Genomic DNA, 22286 nt, shown 5'->3' on the forward strand with positions numbered 1-22286 from the left:
CCACCCAGCAGAGCTCCCAGGAATTGGCTCGTCCACGAGGCACGGCAGGATTATCAGCACAGCTCTGGTCCCTGGGTTTGTTTGCCCTGTATCGTGCAGGCTAAGTATGACCCTGGCAAGATGCAGGCTGAGCACTCCGGTCCCTTCTCGGGTGCTTCTTGGGTACTCTACGGGACGGGGTTTAACTCCTGTCCCCCATCCTGCTGCCCAACAAGGTCAGCCCCTGGGAGAAACAGGGGTACAGTCCCTGGGGTCTGCACCCTTACCATCACTCTGCCCCTGCTCCTCTACTTCCATATTTCACCCCACAATGCCAATCCCACGGGGCACCTTCCTGCTGCCTTCCCTGTCAGTACCAGCCTGCCATTAGCATCTGTTCTCCTGCTCCATTTCAGAAAATCCCACAATTAACAAGGGCAGGGGATAACGGAGGCTAAACAGCAGCTCTTCCAAGTGGCCTGGGGCTAAGTGCCATCCCCCCCTGGACCTTCAGTGGAGACTAATGACCCACATGTGTACCAAAGCCTCACATATGGACGATGGGGCTCCAGCAGCCACCCGAGGGGCAGCTGGAGTCCACATCCTGCATCCCCAAGCGCCGTACCACACCTCCACCTCGCTCTTGATTTATGATGGATTTTCCTCCCAGTCCAGAGAGGAAAAGCGGGGAGATCAGCCCCCAGGCACTGGGGATGGCTGACCTTCCGCACTGTCCCATCTCTCTCTGAGGCAGTCCTGGGGCACACGGGGACACAAACAACACTGAAACCAGCTTGGACCCTGCTGAGCAGGCACCTTCCCATCTCCAGTGCACCATGGGCTCAGGGCAAATTCCTCAGGCACCATTAAATCTGGGTTAATGGGGCTGGACAAAGGTGAGGCAGGACACCTGCACTGCCCCTTCCCATCCAGGCATTCCTGCAGCCCCTGCCTCCCAAACCACCGCCTTTCTGATGAGTCCCAGAGCTCCTCACATCCCACCTCTTCTCTGCTGCCTTTGGTGGGAGGCCAGGGCTATTCTCCCACCTAAAAAGCCAAAATTAGTCAGTGTTTGAGCCAGTGAATAGGCACAATGGCTCCAACAAGAGGGACCCAACAGAGCTGGGACCTCCCAGCTCATTTCCATCTCAATAGGGTGGCTTTTCACCCTGCCCTGTAGCCAAGGGGCCACCGCAGATGTCCCCAGCAAGAGGAGAGGTCCAGAGCAAGAGTCGTGCTCCCACTCTCCCTAGCAGAATAGGGGTCATGGGGGGGGGGGGGGGGGGAGGGGGCGGACTCACAGCCCCACATTCAGCGGCAGAGAGATGCAGAGGAAAACCCTCACCAGCTTCATGCTTCACCAACCAAACCAGCCCCACGAGCCAGGAGGAAGAACCCTGCGCTCACAGACAGTGCTGCACACCCTCAGTGATGGCCAAGTCCACACGCTCCTTTTCTTTAGGCAGTTCACTAGCAACTCTTGACCAGAGGTTCAGGGGGGGCTCAGCATCCCCACCAAGGACCCCAAAGTATCACTCCCCACCTTGCTCTCCCAGCACGGCTGAGCCATGGCCACCATCACCTCACGCAGCCCCGCAACAGCAGGGGCAAGACCAGCGACAGCATACAGACACAAACCCCCAGGTGCTTGCTTTTTCCTTTCCCAGCCCTGCTTCCATCCTGTTTCCAAGCTGGTAGCCCCTGCCAGGGCACGGGTCGGTCCGCAGGGACTGGCTGCGAAGGCGATGCTGCTGTGTTGGGCTGGCAGACACGCCAGCTCCTGAGCACAGCCTGCAGAGCGGCACAAGCCAGCTCAGGGGGCTGCCGAGAGGCATTTTGCTCACAACCCCCTTTTCAGGGCAATTACAGAAGCCAGGTTTTGCACCCAGCAGCCCTTTTGAAGATACGGGGTCTTCAGGATCCGCCTCCATCCCTGAGCCTCTTCCAGCCTCTGCAACATGCTGCTCCCCAAAAGTCACCTTGCCCCGACACCGGCAAAGCGGGGTGGCAATGCTGCCTTACCCACCAGCGGCTCCGGCAGCTGGAGCGGGCTGATGGATGGGGTTGGGCAGAGCGCTGCCTGCGGGTACCCGGCGCCAGAGCCGGGGAGAGGGAGACGTGCACCGTCAGCGCTTTCGGTCGGGAAGGTTGGAGCAGGGCTGGCTGCTGCTGCCTCCCCGGCTGGCCGAGCGCCAGCTCCCAGGCCTCACTCACCTGCTGGCTTTGTGCAGAGAGCGGAGCAGATGGGGGCGAATAAAAAAAAAAAAAAAAAAGGTTATGGTTTGTGAGTCAAAACGCCTGGGGGTAAAGGGGGGATGGAAGGAGCATGGTCTGGGGGGAGGGAACCCCCAACACACCCTCTCCTTCCCCAAGGCTGCATGAGCATGCTGGAGCATCCCTCAGAGGGCCAGGAGGGTGGAAACACCCATCCCCATCCATCCCGCATGAGGCAGCAGCACCAACCCCAGAGGCATCCCCCTCCAGGAGTCACTCGAGGACGAAGCTGGCAGCTGCCTGCAGCCCCGGCCCTGCCACCCCGGCCGGTCCCCGAGGCCAACGGTTCACGATGAATTTCTAATTGTTTCCTCCAACAATGAGACATCCTGTTCAGCGCCGGGCGGCTCAACAAAGCCCGACGCTGGCGAGCGGGGGCCTCTTCCTGCTGAGCAGGAACGGGGAGATGCTGAACGCTCCCCACCACAGGCGGGGGGACAGGGAAGGCTCCACCGTCCCCTCCAACCCCCACATCCACTGAACACACCAGCTCTCCAGCCTCCACCTTGATTAAAACAGCTTCACGACTCCGGCGAGAGCTCTCAAGGGGGCGGGGAGCCACCGAGAGGTATGTGATGGATTCACTTTGGCAACCGTCAGCTACCTTGTCATGCCAATAAAATTATTGCCACTGATTGGGGAGAGACGCAGACGCATGCTCGGAGGAGCAGGCTTCCCTCCCGGGGCTGGGCACAGGCTCTAGTGGGGGCTGTGCTCATGTGGGGAAGGGGCGAGGGGGTCCCCAGGGGATGGGATGGGGACGGGGTGGGGACAGAGTGGGAGAGGGCAAAGGGAAGAGGCAGGAGGAACAAAAGGCCCTTGTGCCAGGCAGCCAGCTGGGGAGAGGCAGCAACACGGGCAGGAGAGGATTTCCAGGGGCTGCGCTGGGGTCGATGCTCGGGGAGCCCTCAAGGGTCACCGGCTGACACTGCTGGGACCAGGGCAGGCTTCATGCCCCAGATCTGCTCCCCCCCAAAAAAAATAAGTCCACCGAGGAACAGGCAGTAAGTAGGGTAGCTGGCAGCAGGGTCACGAGGGAGGCCGAGCCCTCGCGCGCACTCCGGGAGCCCGATTTCACGCGCCGAGACACAAAGGGCCCCTTTTCAGCTGGAGCCGCTTACCCCAGCGCTAAGCAGAGGGCGATGCGAAAGGACCCGCGGGGACGGGGACCGGTGGAGCGGGCAGGGAGCCTGACGGCTTCTCCCTCCAGCTCACGTGGGCCACGATCAGGTCATGCATTATACTCAAGAGGCCGACACATGGGGGCTTTTGTGATGGGATGAGAGCCAGCAGGCAACAAGGAAATTCCCGAAAAGCCACCAGGCAGCAGCCCCCCCTCCCCACAGCACCTATTTTCAGGTCATATTGCTCAGACACACAAAGGGTTGTAAACACACAGAAGCATCCTCCTCCGAAGCTTTAAGAGAACCCTACTCAAAGGGGGTGCCTCCATGGGCTGCCAAAATCTGGTCCCCTGGAGCACCCCCATCTCCTTGCCCTGGGCAGGACAGGGGCTGCAGGAGAGCCCCTTGGTCCTCCCCAGGACAGAAAAGGAGCACCGCATCCCATTGTGTAAGGATGGGGATGACCCACTTAGTGTGAGGAATTGTTGTTTATTATTATTATTATTATTAAACTGAAGAAGCCAAAGAAGCCAGATGTGTGGTCAGTTCAGCTGTGCTTTTCCGTGGGAGAGAATAAACAAGCTGTGGCAAGCGTGAGCCCCGGCGGGGAGCAGATTCCCAATGGAGACACGTCCTGATGCATTTGCACCCAAGGCCAGCTGGTTTCAGGACAGGGCAGGGAGCTGCAGGGATTACAGTGGCAACTGGGCAGCCAGATAATCCTCAAAAAAATGAGCTCAGCTGACCACCAGGGATGTGTAGTCCAATGCTACCCTGGCTGGGATGCACTGGCTGCACCACCCCACAACCACGCCTGCCGTGGGGATCTTCAGTGCCTGGATCCCAGGTGGTGCTGGATAACTTCTGCGGGGCTGTGGCAGGAGCGACAGCTCGCACGCAGCCTCCTTGCCCTGCAGCAGCCGGGACGGCAGTGGGCAGGGAGCCACCAGCTACTTTGAGGGAGGAGCTCAGCTCAACCCCCAAAAATAACCAGGCAGCACCCAAAACTGGGTCAACCCACAAGGGCCACACTGGTGCTCAGCAGAGCCCCGAGGCAGTGTCTTGTTTGCATAACAAGGAGCAGATGGCAAGCTAACAAGGGCAGCCGCACCTCCCAGGATGCCCCACTGCCCCAGCTCCCAGCCGCCAGCCCCAGCACCCTGCAGTTACTGGGAGGGGGTTGCACCACCAGCACACCCCCTCCAGCATCGTCCTTCTTCCCTCTCCCCGTACTACACTTCAAGCACACCCAAAATCAAGTCCTCAGCATGCACAGGTTAAGAGGTGACTACGTGTGCAGCATCAAACATGTCTTTCCAGCATGCGACTGAGTAACTCCCATTGCAATTACACACACAGCTTTCTGTCCACCCAAAAAAATAAGACTGACAACCTGGGAAAATGACAACAGCTCAGTGAAAAGATTGTCAAGCGAGGACAGGTGGTTTCCAGGAAAAACCCAAGCATTAGCAAGCAAGCCTCACTTCCCTTGCGCAAATACCCCCTGGACATCCCCACTGCAGCACGCTCACAGCTTTTGTCCCCACGGCGCTTCCCCATCTGCAGCACCCCAGACCACAGCGTGCAAGGCCGGGTCCCCAGCGCACCAGCCGGGAGCGCGGAGGAAGCAGCCACTGCCAGCCCCAGCAGCGTGAGAAGTCATCCCTGCATCGCTCACCGGGGCAGCGGCAGGAATTCCCCAGGCACCCCAGCCCTGTGACGGCTGGCATGCAGGACAGTGAGCGCATGGGGCCGAGGCTTTCCAGCCCTGGCCTCTCCGCATAACTCGGGGCCAGCCAAAGATAACCGCCTGCCTGGCCATCCTGCAGGGACAAGCTGAGAGCGGGCTGCCAGGGGCTTTGCCGCTGTGACCCACTTGGCATTCCAGGGGTCCTGTATCTCCGTCCCCCCCATGCCTCCCCAGCCCAGCCCGCAGCCCCCATCCCACAGCCAGTTTTGCAAATCTGATGTTGCCTGCGATATCTTTCCACCCCCCTGCAATCGGGGTCTCCCTGCAGCTGCGGTGGCAGCAGGTGCTGCCCAGCACCCGGCCCTGCAGCAGCAACTGTTGGCGGGGCCGGGAGAGGCTGCAGGGCGGCCAGAGGCTCACACGGCTTTTGGGGCAAGGGGGACAAAGGGAGGCTCTGTCTGCACACAACAGCCTGGACAAATGCTGGGCATGGAAGCTGCCCTCCAAGGAAAATCCAGACGTGGCACTAACTCTGCCCTGACCTTACCCCAGCCCAGATGGTGAGATCCGTGCCCCCTCGTGCCCCCTCGGCAGAGCAGCATCCATTACAGGGCTCTTGGGGATGGGGAGGGAAGCACCCAGCTGTCGGCACAGCCCTGCCCTCCCTCCCCAAAGAAGCAGCCAGGGGGTACTGGGAAGTGCAGGATGGGCCCACAGGAGGGCAGAGAAGCCACCAGGCTGCACCAAGCCTAACACGGGTGCTTCCAAGGGCACAGTGTTAAACTCCGATGGTATAAAAGCAGAGGGATTGTGACCACTGCTGTGGGATGCATCCCCCCTGTATCTTCCACCTGGAGGAGCTACCTTGGCCACACTCCGCTGGACCCCTGCCAGGCATCCCATCCCCTGGCTGGGGACACGTCGGCACCACTTGAGGACAGGTCGGCAGCCCCTGTCTCGCACTCCCCAGGCAGGGGGGAGCCCTCCCCTCCCTCCAGCCCCACTGGCAGCCAGGCAGCAGGATCGGGTAGCTGCTGAGGCAGCGCTTTGCCAGGCAGCCAGGCAGCCCCTGCTGCAGAAAGGCTGGGCTGCCCACCCCAAGGTCACAGCAAGGGACGAGGGGGGACCTGGCAGCACAGGGCTCAGAGCCTACAAAGTGCTCCCTGGCTGCAATCAGAGTGATCTGCGACCCCAGGGGGGGTTGGGGACTCCAGGCAGGACAAGCCTACACAAGCAGCCTGGCATCCCAGTGCTGGGACAGGACCGAGGCCACCTCTTGGGTCTCCATGGAGCTCCTGCTCCGTGTCCTCCTGCCCTGCAGGGCCAGAGAGCCAGACCAGCTCTTTGCAGCACCAAGTTTGGAAACCAACAAAAAGCAAGCTGTGAAAAGGCCTGCAGGACTGAAGGATGGTCAGACCAGACCTGGGCTCCAAGTCCTGCCCTCAGCCACGATTCTGTAGCATGCAGCCTGCACCCTGGCCAGACACCCACCCTAGATCACTCTTGGCAAGTGGCTCTGAAGGTGCAAAGTCCACAGAAAAACTGAAAGAAGGGAGAGGAAAAAACAAATCTGCTGTGTAAAAAGTAACCGCCGGCCTTTCCAGATAAGTAAGGAACCAGAGGTCTAACACTGTCCGTGTGGCTTTGTGAACCCTCCTCCCTCACGCTCCTTCCTTCCCATCCCCATTTAAAACCTCCCATCTGGAGCCCAGCGGCAGGAGAAGCCGCCAGCAACGCGACACCAGTCCCTCTGGATCCCTCATCGATCCGGAAGGGAGGACGAGCTGCCTCCGTCAGCTCCCCACAGCCCCGCTCAGCCCTGGCGCCGCCATGGCCCCCCCTCAGGGACCGCAAAAAGCCAAGCAGAGGATGTGGGGCTCGAGAGGACCACCAGCATCCTGCCCCCCACACCAACATATGCTGCCCATGTGCCCCCTGCCCCTGAACACTCTGCTAACAGGCAGGGCCACAAGCAGGTCAGGGGCCCAGGGGCAACACGGGCAGAGCAAGCAGGACATATGGGAACTAGTGTCCACAACAGCACCGTGCTCCTGATTGCCGCCAGGGAAGCCACCCTGCCTCCTCCATGGCACCCTGACCAGCACACATCAGGAGAAGCAGCAAAAACACAGGGTGCTGTGCCCAGGACAGGATGCTAGAGCACATCACAAGCCACAGAGCAATGGGCCAGAACCCCCAGGCAAGCGCCGGTTCTCCTGCCCCTGGCAGGGACCATACCAGGACCTTCACATTACCTTTCCCTGGCTGAGGATGCATTTAGCACAAGCTATGTTTATACAGGGCAAGTACAGCTGTAATTATAGGCATGATGTTATGATAACAGGAAATCTGTGCCCTGTGGAGATGCAGGCAGAGAGAGGCAAACGGAGCTATCTTCTAATTGCCACCAACAAGCAGCCTTTCGTGCCATGGTGGGGTATGGGAAGAGAAGTCTCCCCTGCACCAGGCTGCAGCCATCAGCACCCACTTCTGCTCACCCTGCCCAGGTCAACAGCAAAGCCACATGGACCTGGACAGACAGAAGCTGTCCTGTGGCAGCTGCAGGGCAAACCTATCTGCCCTGAGACACAACGGGACAAGCTCTGATCCACCAGCAGCCAGGACTCAACTCCCCGAGGTAATAACCCTTCCAAAAGACAGAGGTTTTGTAAATTTGGCTGGCTGGGAGGATCAAAAGGAAACTGCCCCTCACCAGCCCTTTGTACATTACCCCCAATATCAAGTCATGCTGTGAGGGGGGCACAGCCCTACCTGTACCCCAAAACAGGCCGGCAAGGCGAGCAGCCATCCCTCCCCATCAGCATGACTGAGGGTTTCCCTACCTTTTTGATCTTCCCACTCCGCGTGCCCGCAAAGACGACAGTTTGTCCTCTGTAGTCGTAGGCAGCCACCGAGGTCATCCCATCCTCCTTATCCACAAAAAGCGGAGTCCCCTCGATGGTGATGGTCCCGCCCAGCGGCTGGTTAAAATCCTGGCCACAGAAATTGTCATCAATCTGCAGAGGCTGTTGGAAGAAAACAGGAGACATGATCTTTTTGCCAATGCCCCAAATGCAGGACCTCCCAGACGGCCATCAGCCATCTCCCACCTCTACGCCATCAGCTACAGCTGCTTCAGCAGCCCCTCTTGTCCCAGCCATCCCACCACACCAGCCTAGGGAAGGGATGAGCTGATGCTTCCCTGAAATTCCCTATGTGCTGATGTAAGGCACTTGGGACACATCCAAGGCATGCAATCCCTCTGCATCTGAACAAGCTTTGCAGACCAAGACCAAGGCTCTCAGTCTTTATCTTACAGAGCAGCACTTACAAACCCAGCGGGAGCCAGCACAGCATCCCTGCTCCCCCCCCATCCCCGCCGCAGCCATCTCAGACACGTGGGATGCCAGCACGAGCTCCCCAACACACACACACACCCCTCTCCTCCTCACCGTGGTGCTTGCTTCAAAAAGAAAATCGCTCCACAGTAAGGCAGGAGGGGCTGAATCCTGCATCCCAGCCTCCCCCCAGAGACAAAATACTTCCCAGCCAAGGCCGTGCCAAGACAAACGGGTCAGGGCTCCTGAAAGAGCCTCACTTCACATAGCAGAGCCTCCAGCAAACACACTACCCACCTGCCAGCCCTGTCCCTCCTCCCACAGGAATGTCTTTGGGAAATCCCCACATTTTTTCGTGCTGCCTTGCCCCAGACAAGGCACCTGGCTCAGCCAGCTGCCGCCTCGGCTCAGCGCTTGCCCGCAGGTCTGGGAGAAGCTTTTGCAAGCTCTGCCTGGGGATCGGCAGAGGCAAGGCTGCACCAGCCCCTCTCTGCCCTCAGGGCTGCGACAGGAGGGACCTCTGACAAGGACAGCCACCCTGACGGGCAAGGCAAAGCAAGAGGGATGCCCACTGTGAAAGCCGGGAAGCAGGATGGGGAGCAGGACCGGGACCAGCTCTGCAGCACTTGCCCTCTCCCATCGACCACGCTCACCCTGACCTGCTGAGTAGAACAACAGACCCTGGCCACGGGTCTCCAGCCTGGGGGCACACGGGCCCCCCAGAGGTCCCAACGCTAGACAATGGCCTCACACAGCACCAGCAGAATCCACCCCCAGCAGCCCTGGCCCACCCCAGGCAGCGAGGGGCTCCAGCCAAATTTCCCAAGTGTGGCAGCAAGCCTGGGTGCAGGAGGTTAGGGTAGCACGGCAGGCACGGCCGAAGGGCAGCCAGCCTGCTCTGGCCACGGCATTTTTCTGCTTCACAAGGTTCCTTATGTAACTTTGAATTTAAAGGAGAGAGGTTTTTTGGCAAGCAGCAGCCTCCAAATGCATGCCAGTCCCCAAGGGGTTCTAAATCCATACAGCATGTGCACAGAGCATATGGGAAAATGCCGAGTTCCACGTACGCACGGGCAGTACATAGCTCGACTATTCCCACTCACCGGCACCCGGGAAATGATGGTCAGCTCGGACTGGCTCCCACCAGCAACCTGCATCACCCACAGCGAGGAGGGAAAACACGGCGGTTTTCCATGCCCTGGCACAATGCACTCACAGCCACAACGGCTTCAGCCTCCTGCAGCCACGGCAAGGCTGCTCGCCCTCCTCGCCCTGCCGCCACGCCAGCCCCAAGGCCAGCGGTTCCACCCCAGCCTGCAGTGGGGACTCAGTGCTGTGTCAGCCTTCCAGCAGGAAAAAACTGGGACACTGGCCTCCCCGGGTGGTCTGGGGATGCTGGGCTGCTTCCTCAGTTACTCTAACTTCTGCTTTGCTGCGTGCCTGAGTTAGGTCATAGCTAAAGATTAACCACTTGACCTTTGCTCGTCCTTCCCTAAACTGGGGGAACCCCCACAGAGAAGCATGAGAGGTGCGGGGATCCCCAAAACAGGAACCTGGGGCACAACTTGCCTCTGTGACCACAGGAAAAAAAGGGGGAAGGGGAATCAGAACCTCTCCACCCACCCTCTGAATCCCACCCAGCCTTGCAAGTGTCCTCTCCTCTCCATCAGCCAGCACGCGCACTAAGCATCCTCCTCTGCATCACCCGGCTAGACATTTTAAAACAACAGACCTGAGAAAATTATCTTCCCAACCATGGAGCAAGACAGAAGCGATGCTCCGGCCAATACCCAGCTCGTAGCTGGACACCAGGATCCTTCAGGCATTTCGCTGGGAAAACACACTCTTTGGCCCAGACAGTCCCTCTTCTCTGCCTCAGTAAAAAAGCATCCCAGCACCTTCCACCCATCCACCAGCAGTAGCAGAGGGGCTAAGGGCAATGGCATGAAGGTATTTAAGCGCCTGCAGCCCCTGGGAGCAGCTTCTGCTCTTCCATGCTCAGTCTGCAGCTTCCCCAGCCCCTCCGCTGCTGAATATGCAAGAGCAGAGATGTTTACGGTGTTTACTCCTCTCTGCTTTGTCTCAACAAACTCTCTGGGAAACGACAAATACAGCTGTGCTCCAGGACCGTGAGGAGTGCCCGCCACCGCAGAGATGCCGACACCACCTCGATAAATAATTACGCTGACAATTAGCTCATTAACGGCAAATGCCTCGTTGGGGAAGCACAGGCAGGCTGCACGGCGAGGTCGGGCCAAGGGCGGCAGCGCAGCGCGGGGTTAGGGCACCAGCCGACATCCCTGGCGGATGCGGTGGGATGGAGGGATGGAAGGACAGAGGGGACAGCTGTCCCCCAGCCAGTGCCGGCAGGGACCGACACGCACCACAGCACGCGAGGGCCAGTGACCTTGCAGTGTTTCAGCCTGCAGATGCTGGGATCCGCAGGAGGCGTCGAGCGCGGGTGTCGCAGGGCGTTTGCAGGGACCACGGCCTCAGCCCACTGCAAGGGGGGGCTGTTTGTTTTGGCCCTTCCTTAATTATTTTTTTTCCTTTTGTTTTTATTTCAGTGCTTTCCTTTGGCAGCCAGACACCCCAGGCCCCCACCTCTGCAGCACAGCTACCTTCTCCTTTCCCCCAGCACTATCGGCCTCCCTGAAATCGGGTCAGGAAAATTGGATTTCCCAGGGGAAGCGGCCTGCGGGAGGGGGTGCCCACAGCACCAAGTGAGCAAGAGCAAGCGTCTCCTTGACGTGTCTTGTCTCATTGACTCCCTTCAAGCCCACTTACCAAAGCAATGAGGGAGCAGACAGCAGAGGCAAGCCTCGCGCTGCTCAGCATTATTAATTAGCCAGTAATTCGCCAGTTAACACCATTACAGGCTCACCCCATCTCCCTGTGCCCCCCAGGGGCTGCAACGGAGGATGTGGGGCAAGGGGACACCCGAAGAGCCAGGGAGCAGGCTGCGGGAGGCAGGTACCAAGTGCCCGGCTGGGATGCCAGGCTTTCTGCACGTTAATCGCCAGCCAGGAATAATCCCAGTGTGGTATGGTTCATTAACACCTGCATTTCTCTGGCTGCCCCAGGAAGGATTTGGCTTATCCCGGCCCAGTTCGGGCCAGTTTGTCACCAGCCATTGCCCTGTGCCAGCAGGCTGGGCAGCAAGCCCCACTAAGGAGTCAAAATTCATTTTCTCCCTGGAGCAGCCCAGGGAAAGCTGCTGCCCACATCCTGCTGGCTCCGGCCAGTGGCTCTACCCGTGCTGCCAGCCCGGGGGTCAAGGACTCCGCGAACCCCAAATCACTCCCTGCTGCAACATCTGCATCCAGCTCCAAGCCACTGTCCTTTTTTCCAGCCCTGCTACATCAGATCCTCATCCCCCCATTTTGGGGATGGGTGTGCTGGGCTGATGCACTGAGCACGTCTGGCCATGGGCACGCAGACCCCCAGTCCCTGCACTGCACAGGGGAAGCAAAGAGCCAGGCTACACAACAGCGAACCTCTCTTCAGTGAAACACAGCCAGCAGCAAAGCCTCCGGACGAGCTCAGGAGCGATTTAGGCAGCGGGGCTGGCTGCACCCCAGGACCGGACCGGACCACCCTGCCGGACGCCTTTGCTGTATGCACGACTCCATGCTTGGGTCCGAGTGCACCAGCATGAGAGGTCTCACTCCCCTTCCCACTGCCGGATAGCTGGATCCCAGAAGTGGAGAGAGAAACAGGAGACAGCAATTCGCTCTACTCGCCAGCACCGGGGAGGAACCACCAACACCTCCTGAGCTAGCTGCCAACACTGGCGGCCTCTCCTCCTGGCTCTGGCACCAGCTCCAGAGAATTGGAGCTGCTCTGCAGTGCCGGGAATGAGCATCTCTTGTCCCAGCACCACTCAAGGTCCAGGAGCAGTGTGCTGGCAAAGCCTCCTTCGGCATGGACCAGCCTCAGTCCCTTGCTGCTGCAAAGGAGTGGAGCAAGAGAGCTCCTGGGACATTTTCCATATGGACAGGGTGTAAATCCCAAACAACTACTGACTTGAGCAATTACATTCTGCCTCCTTAAAAATAAAAAAACAGCATGCCCTTTATTTTCTGGCCAGCACTCACTACTGAGAGATCTGTCACTGCCACGACCCATCCCAGAGGTGGCTGTGTTTTATTAGGGGCACAGAAATTCCTGCCAGAAAGAGGTTACATGCTCCACGGGGTCTGGTTTGGCTTGCACTCAGCACAGCAAGGGGCTGAGGGTTTGACTCACGATCCAGTCATGCCTTTCCCAGCTCTGCTTGGCAGCTGGAGCAGGATGGGGACAAAAAACAGCACCTGGCTCCCCTGGGGGCAGGCAGCACCCCCTAACCCAACCCGTTCGAAAGCAGGAGCCACCCCATCGGGGCACACATCCTTCCAACCTGCACGAGCCACATCTGGCAGGACCCAAAGAGCACCCTGAGGTCCACCTACACACATGGGTGGGCTGACCACCAGGCAGCAAACCCAGGATCCTCCTAGCATGAAACTGTGCCCAAAGTGCAGGGGGGCAGAGCACCCACCCCCAAAGCCGGGGGGCACAGCGCTGCCGTGGGGCACCGGGAGAGCGAGCGGGAGGAAGCAGTGAGCATCTCCTCTGCCGGAGCCAGCAGCTGCGCGACCCAACAGGCAGCAGTGTAACGATTTCATCATTTTCCAGCAAAATTGAATTAGTTCAAAGCCAAAATCTGATTTGCGAGCCCAGCGCTCTTGACAGCAAACCCTTTACTTTGTCAGGCAGCTGTTAGCTGTCTCCTCCAGAGCTGCGGGGAGGACGGTGGGAGGGAAGGCAGGGCTGCTCCGCAGGGACCCCCTACCCACCTGCCTGCTCCGCCAGGCACACAAAACCCTGCTCAGGCAGGGCTGGGGGCTCACTGATGGGTGCCGAGCACCAGCAAGCGGGGCTGGGGGGGAAGTGGGCGATAGCAAGGGTGTCAGGACCTCCACCAGACTCCACCAAATGCACCAACACCCCAAAACCCCTCTCTGCCAGGTACCTGACCCTGCCTTGCGACTATATAGCTTAGCTGGGTGATGTCCAGCGTAATACCTCCCTGTCACGCAGAACGGTAGCCTCCCCGTGACCACTCACGGTTTATAACATTGCCTAGAAAAAAGAAAGTCCAGCAATAGTAATAGTTCAGGTGGAAAACAAACCCAGAGAGCCAAGCAGGGAGCTGACCCGCTCCCCACTGCTCACAGGCCCCACACTGAGCAGCTGAGCCACCAGCAGGGGCCAGACACATCCGCACCCCAGGGAACAGAGGGGAGGGCTCCCTTGGCTGGGAATCGCACCTCCTGCCCCTCTGGATGACAGCTTGCAGCGGCCACGCTCAAAACCCACCTCACTGATGGTGCCTTGTGCCCTCTGTCCTCCTCTCCAGCACTCCATGGAGAGGACATCGGTCCTCCACATTGAGCATCTGACCAACTTCTACCAGGGCCACCAACCTCCCCACCTCTCTCCATCAGGTCCACACTCCCTGTCTCCCACAGCCTACTGCCCCCAACACCTTCTGCTCGGCTACCACCAAATCCCAGGTAAGGCAACCCTCACAAATTCACGTGTGCCATCTGCAAGGGACTCCCCAGCAGAGCTGCAGCAGATGCCCTGAGGACTGAGCATCCTGCCCTCCCCGCCCAACTCACCCACACTCCCCAAATCACAACGCAGGGGCACCAGACGCAGGCACCTGCACCAGCATGGGGCCCTCTGCTTCGGTCTCACCACAGGCACCAACACAACCCAGACCCAGAGGGCCACCCCACAACGAAGCCGTGATTCTCCACAAGGAATGCTACTGAGCAAGCTGCACACCCGGCCCTAACGGCACCAGTCCTCCCACCAGGAAAGGTCCAGTCAGAGCGCACTGCCAGGAGCCAGCAACAGCCTGGCTTGGGTAGAGACAAGTGAGAACTTACCGAGTTGATGCAGCCCAGCTCCTTATTCAAGAGCCAGGGGAGCGAAAGTTTCCCTTCCCCTCTGTAGCATGACTGGATGCGCTCCTTGATCTTATCCTTGATCTTCTTCAACGTGAAGAGGCAGAGCACAGACTCCTTGGGAGGCTTAACCCTGTTTTTCTGGCCCTGGGAGAAGATGGTGAAGAGGATATCCTCTTGCTCTGAGATGCCCAGGTACTTGGCCAAAGCCTTGCCAGGCTTGGTCAGGTAGGCATCCTGGATCAGGCGGTACTCAATGCCGTCCTGCACGCAGCCGATGGGGAACTCCACGTAGGAGTAGAACTTGGGGTCGTCCACGCAGAGGCGGACGATCTTGGAGGTGAAAAACTGCTCCCCAGTGGAGTCAGGCGAGGTGAGCTGGGTGTCCAACTGCAGGGTCAGGTAGTAAACAAACTGCTCACTGCTGAAGCTGTAGATGTAGTAGATGTCAAAGGTGGGGAACTTTGAGAGCGTATCCGAGGGGATCTTCAGTTGGGAGGAGACAAACTCATCCTGGTAGACAAAGCCAAACATCTCCGCATTCTCCTCATTGGCCATCAGCTTGCGGCTAGAGAGGGTGGGGAAGTACTCTGACTTCCCATCAATAGGCGTCCCAATGAAGAGCTTGTTCTGCCCATTCAGCACCTCGATGATGACCCCAGACATGGTGCCCGACTCATTGACGCTGGAGAGGTAGTGCTCCTTGCGGTGGTGGGGCTCACCCAACTTGAAGAGGTCGTCCAGCCGCAGGAACTGGCAAATACCCTGGGAGGCACTGCCACAGGCAATCAGCCGGTTCCCCGAGTAGTCCACCAGCAGCAGTTTGTTGACATTGTTGGTGGTGACCAGCCCGTGCGGGCAGGACTGAACACTGGGTGGAGGGTAACACTTCTCATTGTCCTCCACGGGCCCCGTCACGTGGGTCCGCAGGAGCGTGAGGTTATTGGAGAGCTTGTAGATCCGATTGACAGCCCCCACGTAGACCTCCCCAGTTTTGTTGTGGACCACCAAGTGCGTCAAGCTCCAGTCTGTAACCGGGAAAGTCCTAAAGGGAGACTTGGGGCTGCCTTCCGCCAGCGGTAGCCAGGTGCTCCCCAAGAGCAGCAAGGTCCAAACATTGATGGACAAGTGGTGCTTGAGCCAAAGGAGCCGCATTGCAGCAGCCTCACATCCAGCCAAGGCCATGCCCAAACCCAGCCACAAAATAAATAGAAACAAACCCAAACTAAAGGGATGAAGGAGGGAGGAGGAACTAACGGGACACAGTCTCCTCTGCTTCCGCTGCGCTCGGCATTCAGGGCATCGTGGGCACAGCCAGTCTGGTCAGCCCTAGAGGGAGAAATACAAGAAGAGCAGTGTTAGGAGGCTTTCCTGCACGGTGTCAAGCCTGTTCCACCCCACGCAGCAGAAACGCTGCCGCTTCACACTCTTCCAGCAGACAGCCTAACAAAACATCCCCCACCACCTTCTGCCCCAGAGGAAAACGTGTCCCTGGTACAGGGACCAAGAGAACTTGCGAGATGCTAAGGACAACTCCGCCTGGTCACACATCGCTGTGCACAGCATGTCCCCACTGAAGAGCTGCCATGCACTTTGTCCCACCACCCCAGCCTCACCCGCCAACCAGCTGCCCTGCCCCAAGGGGCACCACCTTGCCCTCACCCCCCCCAGGCCCCCTCGGGAAGAGCAGCAGCCACTCGAGCGTGCCTGCAGCCCTTGGCTGGACCAGACTGGCAGGCAGCAGCCTGGCGATGCGCTCCGGCACACCTAGCCCATACATACACCTCACCTGGGCTAGCTGGCCCTGACCTGGCTTTTAAGGCCACCAGCAGCACCAAAGCGTTAGCCAGGGACGGCTGCTAACAAGCCTCGAGAGGAGCCCCCTGGCTTGCTGCCCCTGCCCCGCTCCACTGCAGCACGGGAGCAGGTGCAAAAGCCCAGTCTGCAGCAAGAAGAGCCCGAGCCCCTACACAGAGGAAGATCTTGAAAGCACCTTTTAAAGGAGCTGGGAGAGCCGAGAGCCCTGGCACGCTGCCTGCCGTCCCTGCCACCTGCCTGCCTGACAAAGCCCAGGAGGACCGTGGGCAGGAGGAGCTGGGGGGAAAGCAAGCGGGCACGGCAAGGAGAAGCACGTCCTTCTGGCATTTATATGCACTAAGGAACGCAGGGCCAGCCATCAGGCAGTTGGTTTGAGAGGCTCCAGAGGGACGAGGGGGCACACGCAGGGAGAATGGAGAGCGCTGCAGGCTGCTGTGCCACGGCTAGGGCTCGCCAGCATGCAAAGCAGCAGGGAGCCAGCCAAAAATCCCACAGCAGTGTGACCTCTGCATCCCGGACAGTGGGGAGGAGCGGGATGCAGACAGGTCTGCCCTCCATGCCTGCCCCCAGGCACAAGCACCCCCAGGCTAACGCGGGGTTGTGTGAACCCCCCTGCCAGCACACGGCCCCATCCTGCAGACACTGTCACAACCCAGCCACCCAGGGTGGGACCATCGCTCCCAAGATCTGCCACCAGACAGGAGCTCAGCCCTCAGCTCCCCACCCCAGCCATGCAGATAAGCTGCTCAAAGCAAGCAGAGGAGAGCCTCCCTCTCCTTATCACCCATCTCTGACTCAGCTCGAGATAACCTGCAGGAGGATCCCCACCAGGGAGTGGTACAGGTAGGAAATATGTCCCGCGGTGACTGTGCGGCCCTGCCGGCATCCCAGACCAGGCAGGGTGTCATCACAGGGCAGCCAGCTGTGCATGCCGTGACATGACAGCAGGGCTGCATGAGGCCCAAGGGCTGCCCAGAGCTCAGCAGCCTGCTCCCAGTAGGGCTGTGGAACCTGTCAGCCAGGCTCCACGCACGCTCTAGGGGGGCTGCATTGTCACTGGTCCAGCAGCTGGGCCATGCAGGTACCCCAACATCCATACAGCATCCTTCAATTCTGCTGCCCCCTTCCCAAGCCACAGAGCCTGCCAGGAAGAGGTCTGAGGGAAGGGAAAGGCTTTTTCTGCCCTTCTCCCGCTCCCAATGAAGGCAAAAAACCCTCTCCCCTCTCCGGGCAAGCTCAGCCCCGGCCAGCCCTGCAGCCCTGCCAGCTCCGCTGGGCCGCTGGCACTCTGGGCAGAGCTTCCACAGCACTTCCAAACCCACTCTGCCAATCTGCCATCTCCACCGGCTCTCCCCTGCCCGCACGCCTGCCACCCTGCTCCCCAACACATCCACCTCCAAGGCAACAGCCTCAAGGGAGGTTCGGACAACAGCACATGAGCAACACTGATACCAAAGCCAGGTGCCACAAAACTCCGTGGGTGTGAAGACAACCAAAGTACGAAGCCATCAGCCCTAGAAATCATCCCCATGGTCCTTAATCTCCCATTCCCACCACTTTTTCCAACATTTGGAGCCTCCTAGCAAAGAGAACGCAGCCACACCACTGCCAGGGCGAGCGCGTTCTTAGGGGACAGCCACGCTGCCCAGCATCTTCATTTTTACAAGCTTGTTGGTAACAGCATAACCACCAGATCAGAGCTTATTAGCCCCAAACCACACCGAGGCGTGGGACCGAGCCGTGCTGTCGGCACAAACCCGCCGGCTAGCTCAGGAAGCCACCAGCCCGGCAGCAGCGCAGTTTGCTGCAGGGTTGCCGGAGGGTTTTCCTACCCCAGGAAACCTGTAGGGCTCTCACCAAGCCACCACAAACGACAGGGCTGAGCCCCTTCCTGAACATGGATGTGATGATGAACTCCTGGCTGCCTCGCTAGGAGATGACCACCAACACGAAACTCACGTGCCAGCGACACGCTGCAGAGAGAAGTGGCGGCAGGGGTCAAAGTGGGAGCTCAGTGCAGCGCGGGGATGCCAGCCAGAGCATCGTCCTGCCGGGAGAGGCGAGTGGGCAGGGGAGTCGCTTTCTTGGTGCATTTCTATGATTCATCACTTCTATTTCAGGAAGCGAGCAGGAGAACTGGAGGTCGGGCTGCTGCCACAAAGCAGGGCTAGAAAGCCCAACAGGAGATTCCCAAATTAACGTAGGGAACTGCTATTCCAGAGCTGGAATGAGAGCAAAGCAAGGCAGAGCTGGGGCGAGCCGAGAGCAGAGATATGACACTCTGCAGAGTTCCTCTGAGATTTCTGCTCCTAAATATACTTTAGCAGCAACAATTCGTCCCAGTGACCTGACAGCAGTGGTGGTTTTGTCCAGTCCTGCTTAAGACCATCAGCAGCAATTATTTGAGGGGGGGGGGGGGGGGGGGGGGGGGGGGCGGGGGGGAAATGGCCAGCAGGAATGGTTCCTTTGTCTGCTTTCTTGAGGATTAAATGATTTGAGTTCCTGAGACTTGGATTGAATTAAAGCAGGGCTGAAGCCCAGAGCAGCGTGGGCAAGCCCTGCACAGGAGCATGGGTGCCTGCACAGCCCGAGCTCCCTGCCCGCGGGAGCAGCAGCGCAGGGGCCAAAGGACATTTCCCTCCCATCACACCGCCTCCAACCCCCACGGAGAGGCCACCGTACGGCTAACGGCAGGGCAGCTCTTCTGCCAGCATGCACTTTAAACCATGCAGCACCTAAACTCCATGAGGCTGCACTCAAGTAGCACCTTGCCCCAGGGGGGACCCAACCCAGGACCACCAAGAAGCAAGCCCTGCACCATGCACATTGCCACCACGGTCCAAAAGCAGGCAAAACCCTGAGCAGACATCCTGGAGCTCAGCCCGGCCCTGAAACAAGCTGCAATAAAATAAAACATTCTAGCCTGGATGCCAAGTGGGGGGAGCAGGACCAAAAATACACCCCATTATGCCGCCAGGGCAGCAAGTGGTGCAGCGCCGAGCATCCCCACGCAAGGCTGGCTCACCGCGCAGCGGGGCCACACCGCCGGCGAGACAGCACCACAGGCTTGTGTTTTGTTTTCCAGGCACACACACATATATATACATGTACACACAGATATATATATAGCAGGAAACCTGCAGTCAGAAACAAAGCCCGTGAAGCAACCGCACAAGCGCCAGATCCGCCCCAGCCCCTTTCATCCCGCGCCAGACAGGACATTTGCTCACGGTTTCACCTCGAAAGCAACCACGCTGAGACAGTCGCAGCTGCTGTGTGACCTGGATGGGGCTGCCCGCCTGGCCACGGCCAGCACTCGCACACCCCTGCTTCAAAAGAGCCTTTCGCCAAAAAGCTGCTGACAAGCCCCACAAACGCCAGCAGCCCACTCGCTTGCTGCTGACGAAGTGGCAAGGGGCCGCAGCAGTCACCCCTGCGAGGCTGCGAGCTCCCCGGTCCCACAGCACAACCAGAAACCTGGGTTTGGGATGGGAGATCACCCTTTGGGAAATAATCATCCCTTTTGATAGCACAAAGCAGGAGTACTGGGATGGAAAAACTAACCTTAAAAGGCAAAGACTGGACAGAGCATTAAGGACCGGCTCTCCACTTGTGCGGGTAGCGAGTCCAAAGCACTGACGGATGCCGAGTCAGCACAGGCAGCTGGGCTGCAAAGTGGCAGCCCTTGCAGAAACTGCCAAAGCCAGGGTTTAAGACATGCTGACAAGCAGAGAGGTGCACATCTGGGACCCACAGACCCCCTCGTCATCCCCACTCCTGCATCACCAAGCCCACGGTGGGCTCACATTGCCGCTGATGCTGCCTGCCACCATGCAAGGGGCCCAGAGGAGCCCCACACTGTTACTGGGGTCCCAGGCAGGTCTGCACCCTCAGGGTTAGGGAAAGCATTGTTTTTCTCAGAAAGCTGCTGCTCTCAAGCAGTGGGATGAGGCTACGAGGTACCCCAAAGAGCTTTACAGCACTTTGTGGGAGACACTGGAAGAGGGAAGCAATGGGATTGAAAATCTGCATATAACCAACCCCCAGAAGGGGAAACGGCATCTAATGCGTCTTTACCTGCAATCTCTGCAAGTCACTTGCTGCTCTCAGCAATAGGAAACAGTTCGAGAAGAGTCTGGCTCCATTTTCAAACCCACGAGCTGCTGAGCTGCCAGTAATTAGCAAGGGGGAGAGAGGGGAGATTATCTGGGGGAGAGAAAAGCCTGCAGGCCACAGGAGAGTAAGCCTCACCATACAGCTGGTGTATTTTTAGGTTCATCTGCCTGGGAAAAGCCTTGTAACAATGAGGAAAGGCTGGTGGTAGTACTGAGTTAGAGCTGCACTGCATATGCAATCATCTGCAACAGGGCTAAACTTTAACTCCTTCCTTCACCGCACATAGTCATGGAAAACTGGCTGGGGTCTCTCCCTAGCAAGCGAGTTAAATCATTACAAACCTTATCCCTGGCTTGAACCACACCCTGATGAAATCAATGGCAAGCTCTCCAATCTCCATTACTATCACTGGCATCAGGAATATTTGAGCATCTTCGGTTTCCTCCCAAGCTCCTGCCATCCCCCCACGCAGGGGCTGAGGACCCCGTCCTGCCCTGCCACTGCAGCACGTGTCGGCACAGCAGCTTCCACTCCTGCCTTGCAAGGATCTTCTGGGCAAGGAATTCAACCTCTTCTCTCCTCAGCAACATGACAAGCAGCCATCTACTGCCCCAGGGTTTCAAGAAGCTTGACCCTCAGCAAAAAGAGGCATAAAAGAACAAGTAGCAAGGAAATTAAATAGCATTTCTCAAGCACACAATTCCTCATCTCTGATCCTCTGCAAGAAGTCACACCACGCCAAGAACAGCAGCTCTGGAGCCACCACGTGCTCCCACCATCAAGAGACTGCTTGCTGCCCTCGGAGAGCCGACCCCAGACAGGCTCATGAGCATTTCCAAGATGGAAACGCTGGCTTCCCCCAACCACAACATCCCGAGGCAGAGGCACGCAAGGACAGTTTCAGCAGGTCCTGCCAGGACTGCTTGTCCCTGCCATGGAAACTGGGCACGGACGGAGACATTGCACATATTCCCCAACTCTGTTCAGCTACGCTGGAAGTGAAAGCCGATGGCTGTCCTCTCCCTTATTCTCACAACTCATCTGGGTATCAAAGTCCCTACAGGGACCCTATAAGGGCTGCCGAGGGGCTTTCTATATGCAGCCCACATGCTTGATGTATGCTTTCCAGGAGGAGGGTGCACTTCATCCTCCCTTGGAGCCCCTGCAGCCAAAGGAGCAATATAAAGACCAAGATAACTGATGCCTGGGATGGAGACTAACGCACAGCCCATGGGTGACCATCACCTGCACAGGACACAGCCTGCTGCCTCCCCATCCTGCTTTAGGAATTCTGTCCATCGGCATACACGGAACACAACACATCACCCCAAGCCCCTCTGCACCTCTCATCACGCGGCAGACCCCGATCCAAGGTGCCGGGACCCCAGCTATGGGACCGCAGCTTCCTACTATCAGCATCCAAATCAGCTCAAGGCTTCAAATTCCAGACTGATGTGAATTTCACCACCTCAACCAGGACCAATTAACAATATTTTGTCCCCAGCTTCAGAGCAAAGAAGTCCAGACCAAGTCCCCTGAAGGCCAACTTCTACCTTGGCTTTGGCCCATGTGCTCCAGAGTCTGGTTCTCACATCCCATCAGTGCACTGCCCCACATAAACGTCCTGAAAACCAGCGTTACCTCAGTCCAGCTGGACCTGCAGAGACCCAGATCACCCACAAGCCAGGTCTCCCAAGAGCCAGCAGAACAGTCCAACAAAAGGTCCTCTGGCCACCAGCATCCTTGCCTTCTCTGATCCCACTCCCTGTGGCATAACGCATCACTCCTCACTCCCAAACCTGCTGCTCCACATCCTTCACTGGGCCAGGGCAGCCACAAACACAAGCCAATGACCTGACCCTCCTCAGATCAATGCACCTCTTCCAGCCCAGCTCTCCAGGCTGGGTTTTCCCCCCTCCAACACACACACCCCCCTCTGCACCTCCAACCAGCTCCACAAGGCGAGTGGGAAACCTGTGCTCCCCCTAGA

At 58.5% G+C, this 22286-nt stretch overlaps 1 protein-coding gene across 1 annotated transcript in view; it reads right to left on the bottom strand.

The window, feature by feature from the left end:
* The window catches only part of PLXNA1 (plexin A1), a 121489-nt gene that overhangs the window by 91062 nt on the left and 8141 nt on the right, over positions 1-22286 (bottom strand). The window contains exons 2-3 of the mRNA XM_056336479.1: positions 14345-15691; positions 7911-8093 (exon numbers count right to left, since the gene is read on the bottom strand). Of these exons, the coding sequence (XP_056192454.1) occupies positions 7911-8093; positions 14345-15547 (1386 nt within the window). The 5' untranslated portion in view covers positions 15548-15691. The remainder of the gene's footprint in view (positions 1-7910; positions 8094-14344; positions 15692-22286) is intronic.

This window comes from Falco biarmicus, chromosome 4 (assembly GCF_023638135.1).
Source record: "Falco biarmicus isolate bFalBia1 chromosome 4, bFalBia1.pri, whole genome shotgun sequence".
In the NCBI taxonomy this organism is placed as follows: domain Eukaryota; kingdom Metazoa; phylum Chordata; class Aves; order Falconiformes; family Falconidae; genus Falco; species Falco biarmicus.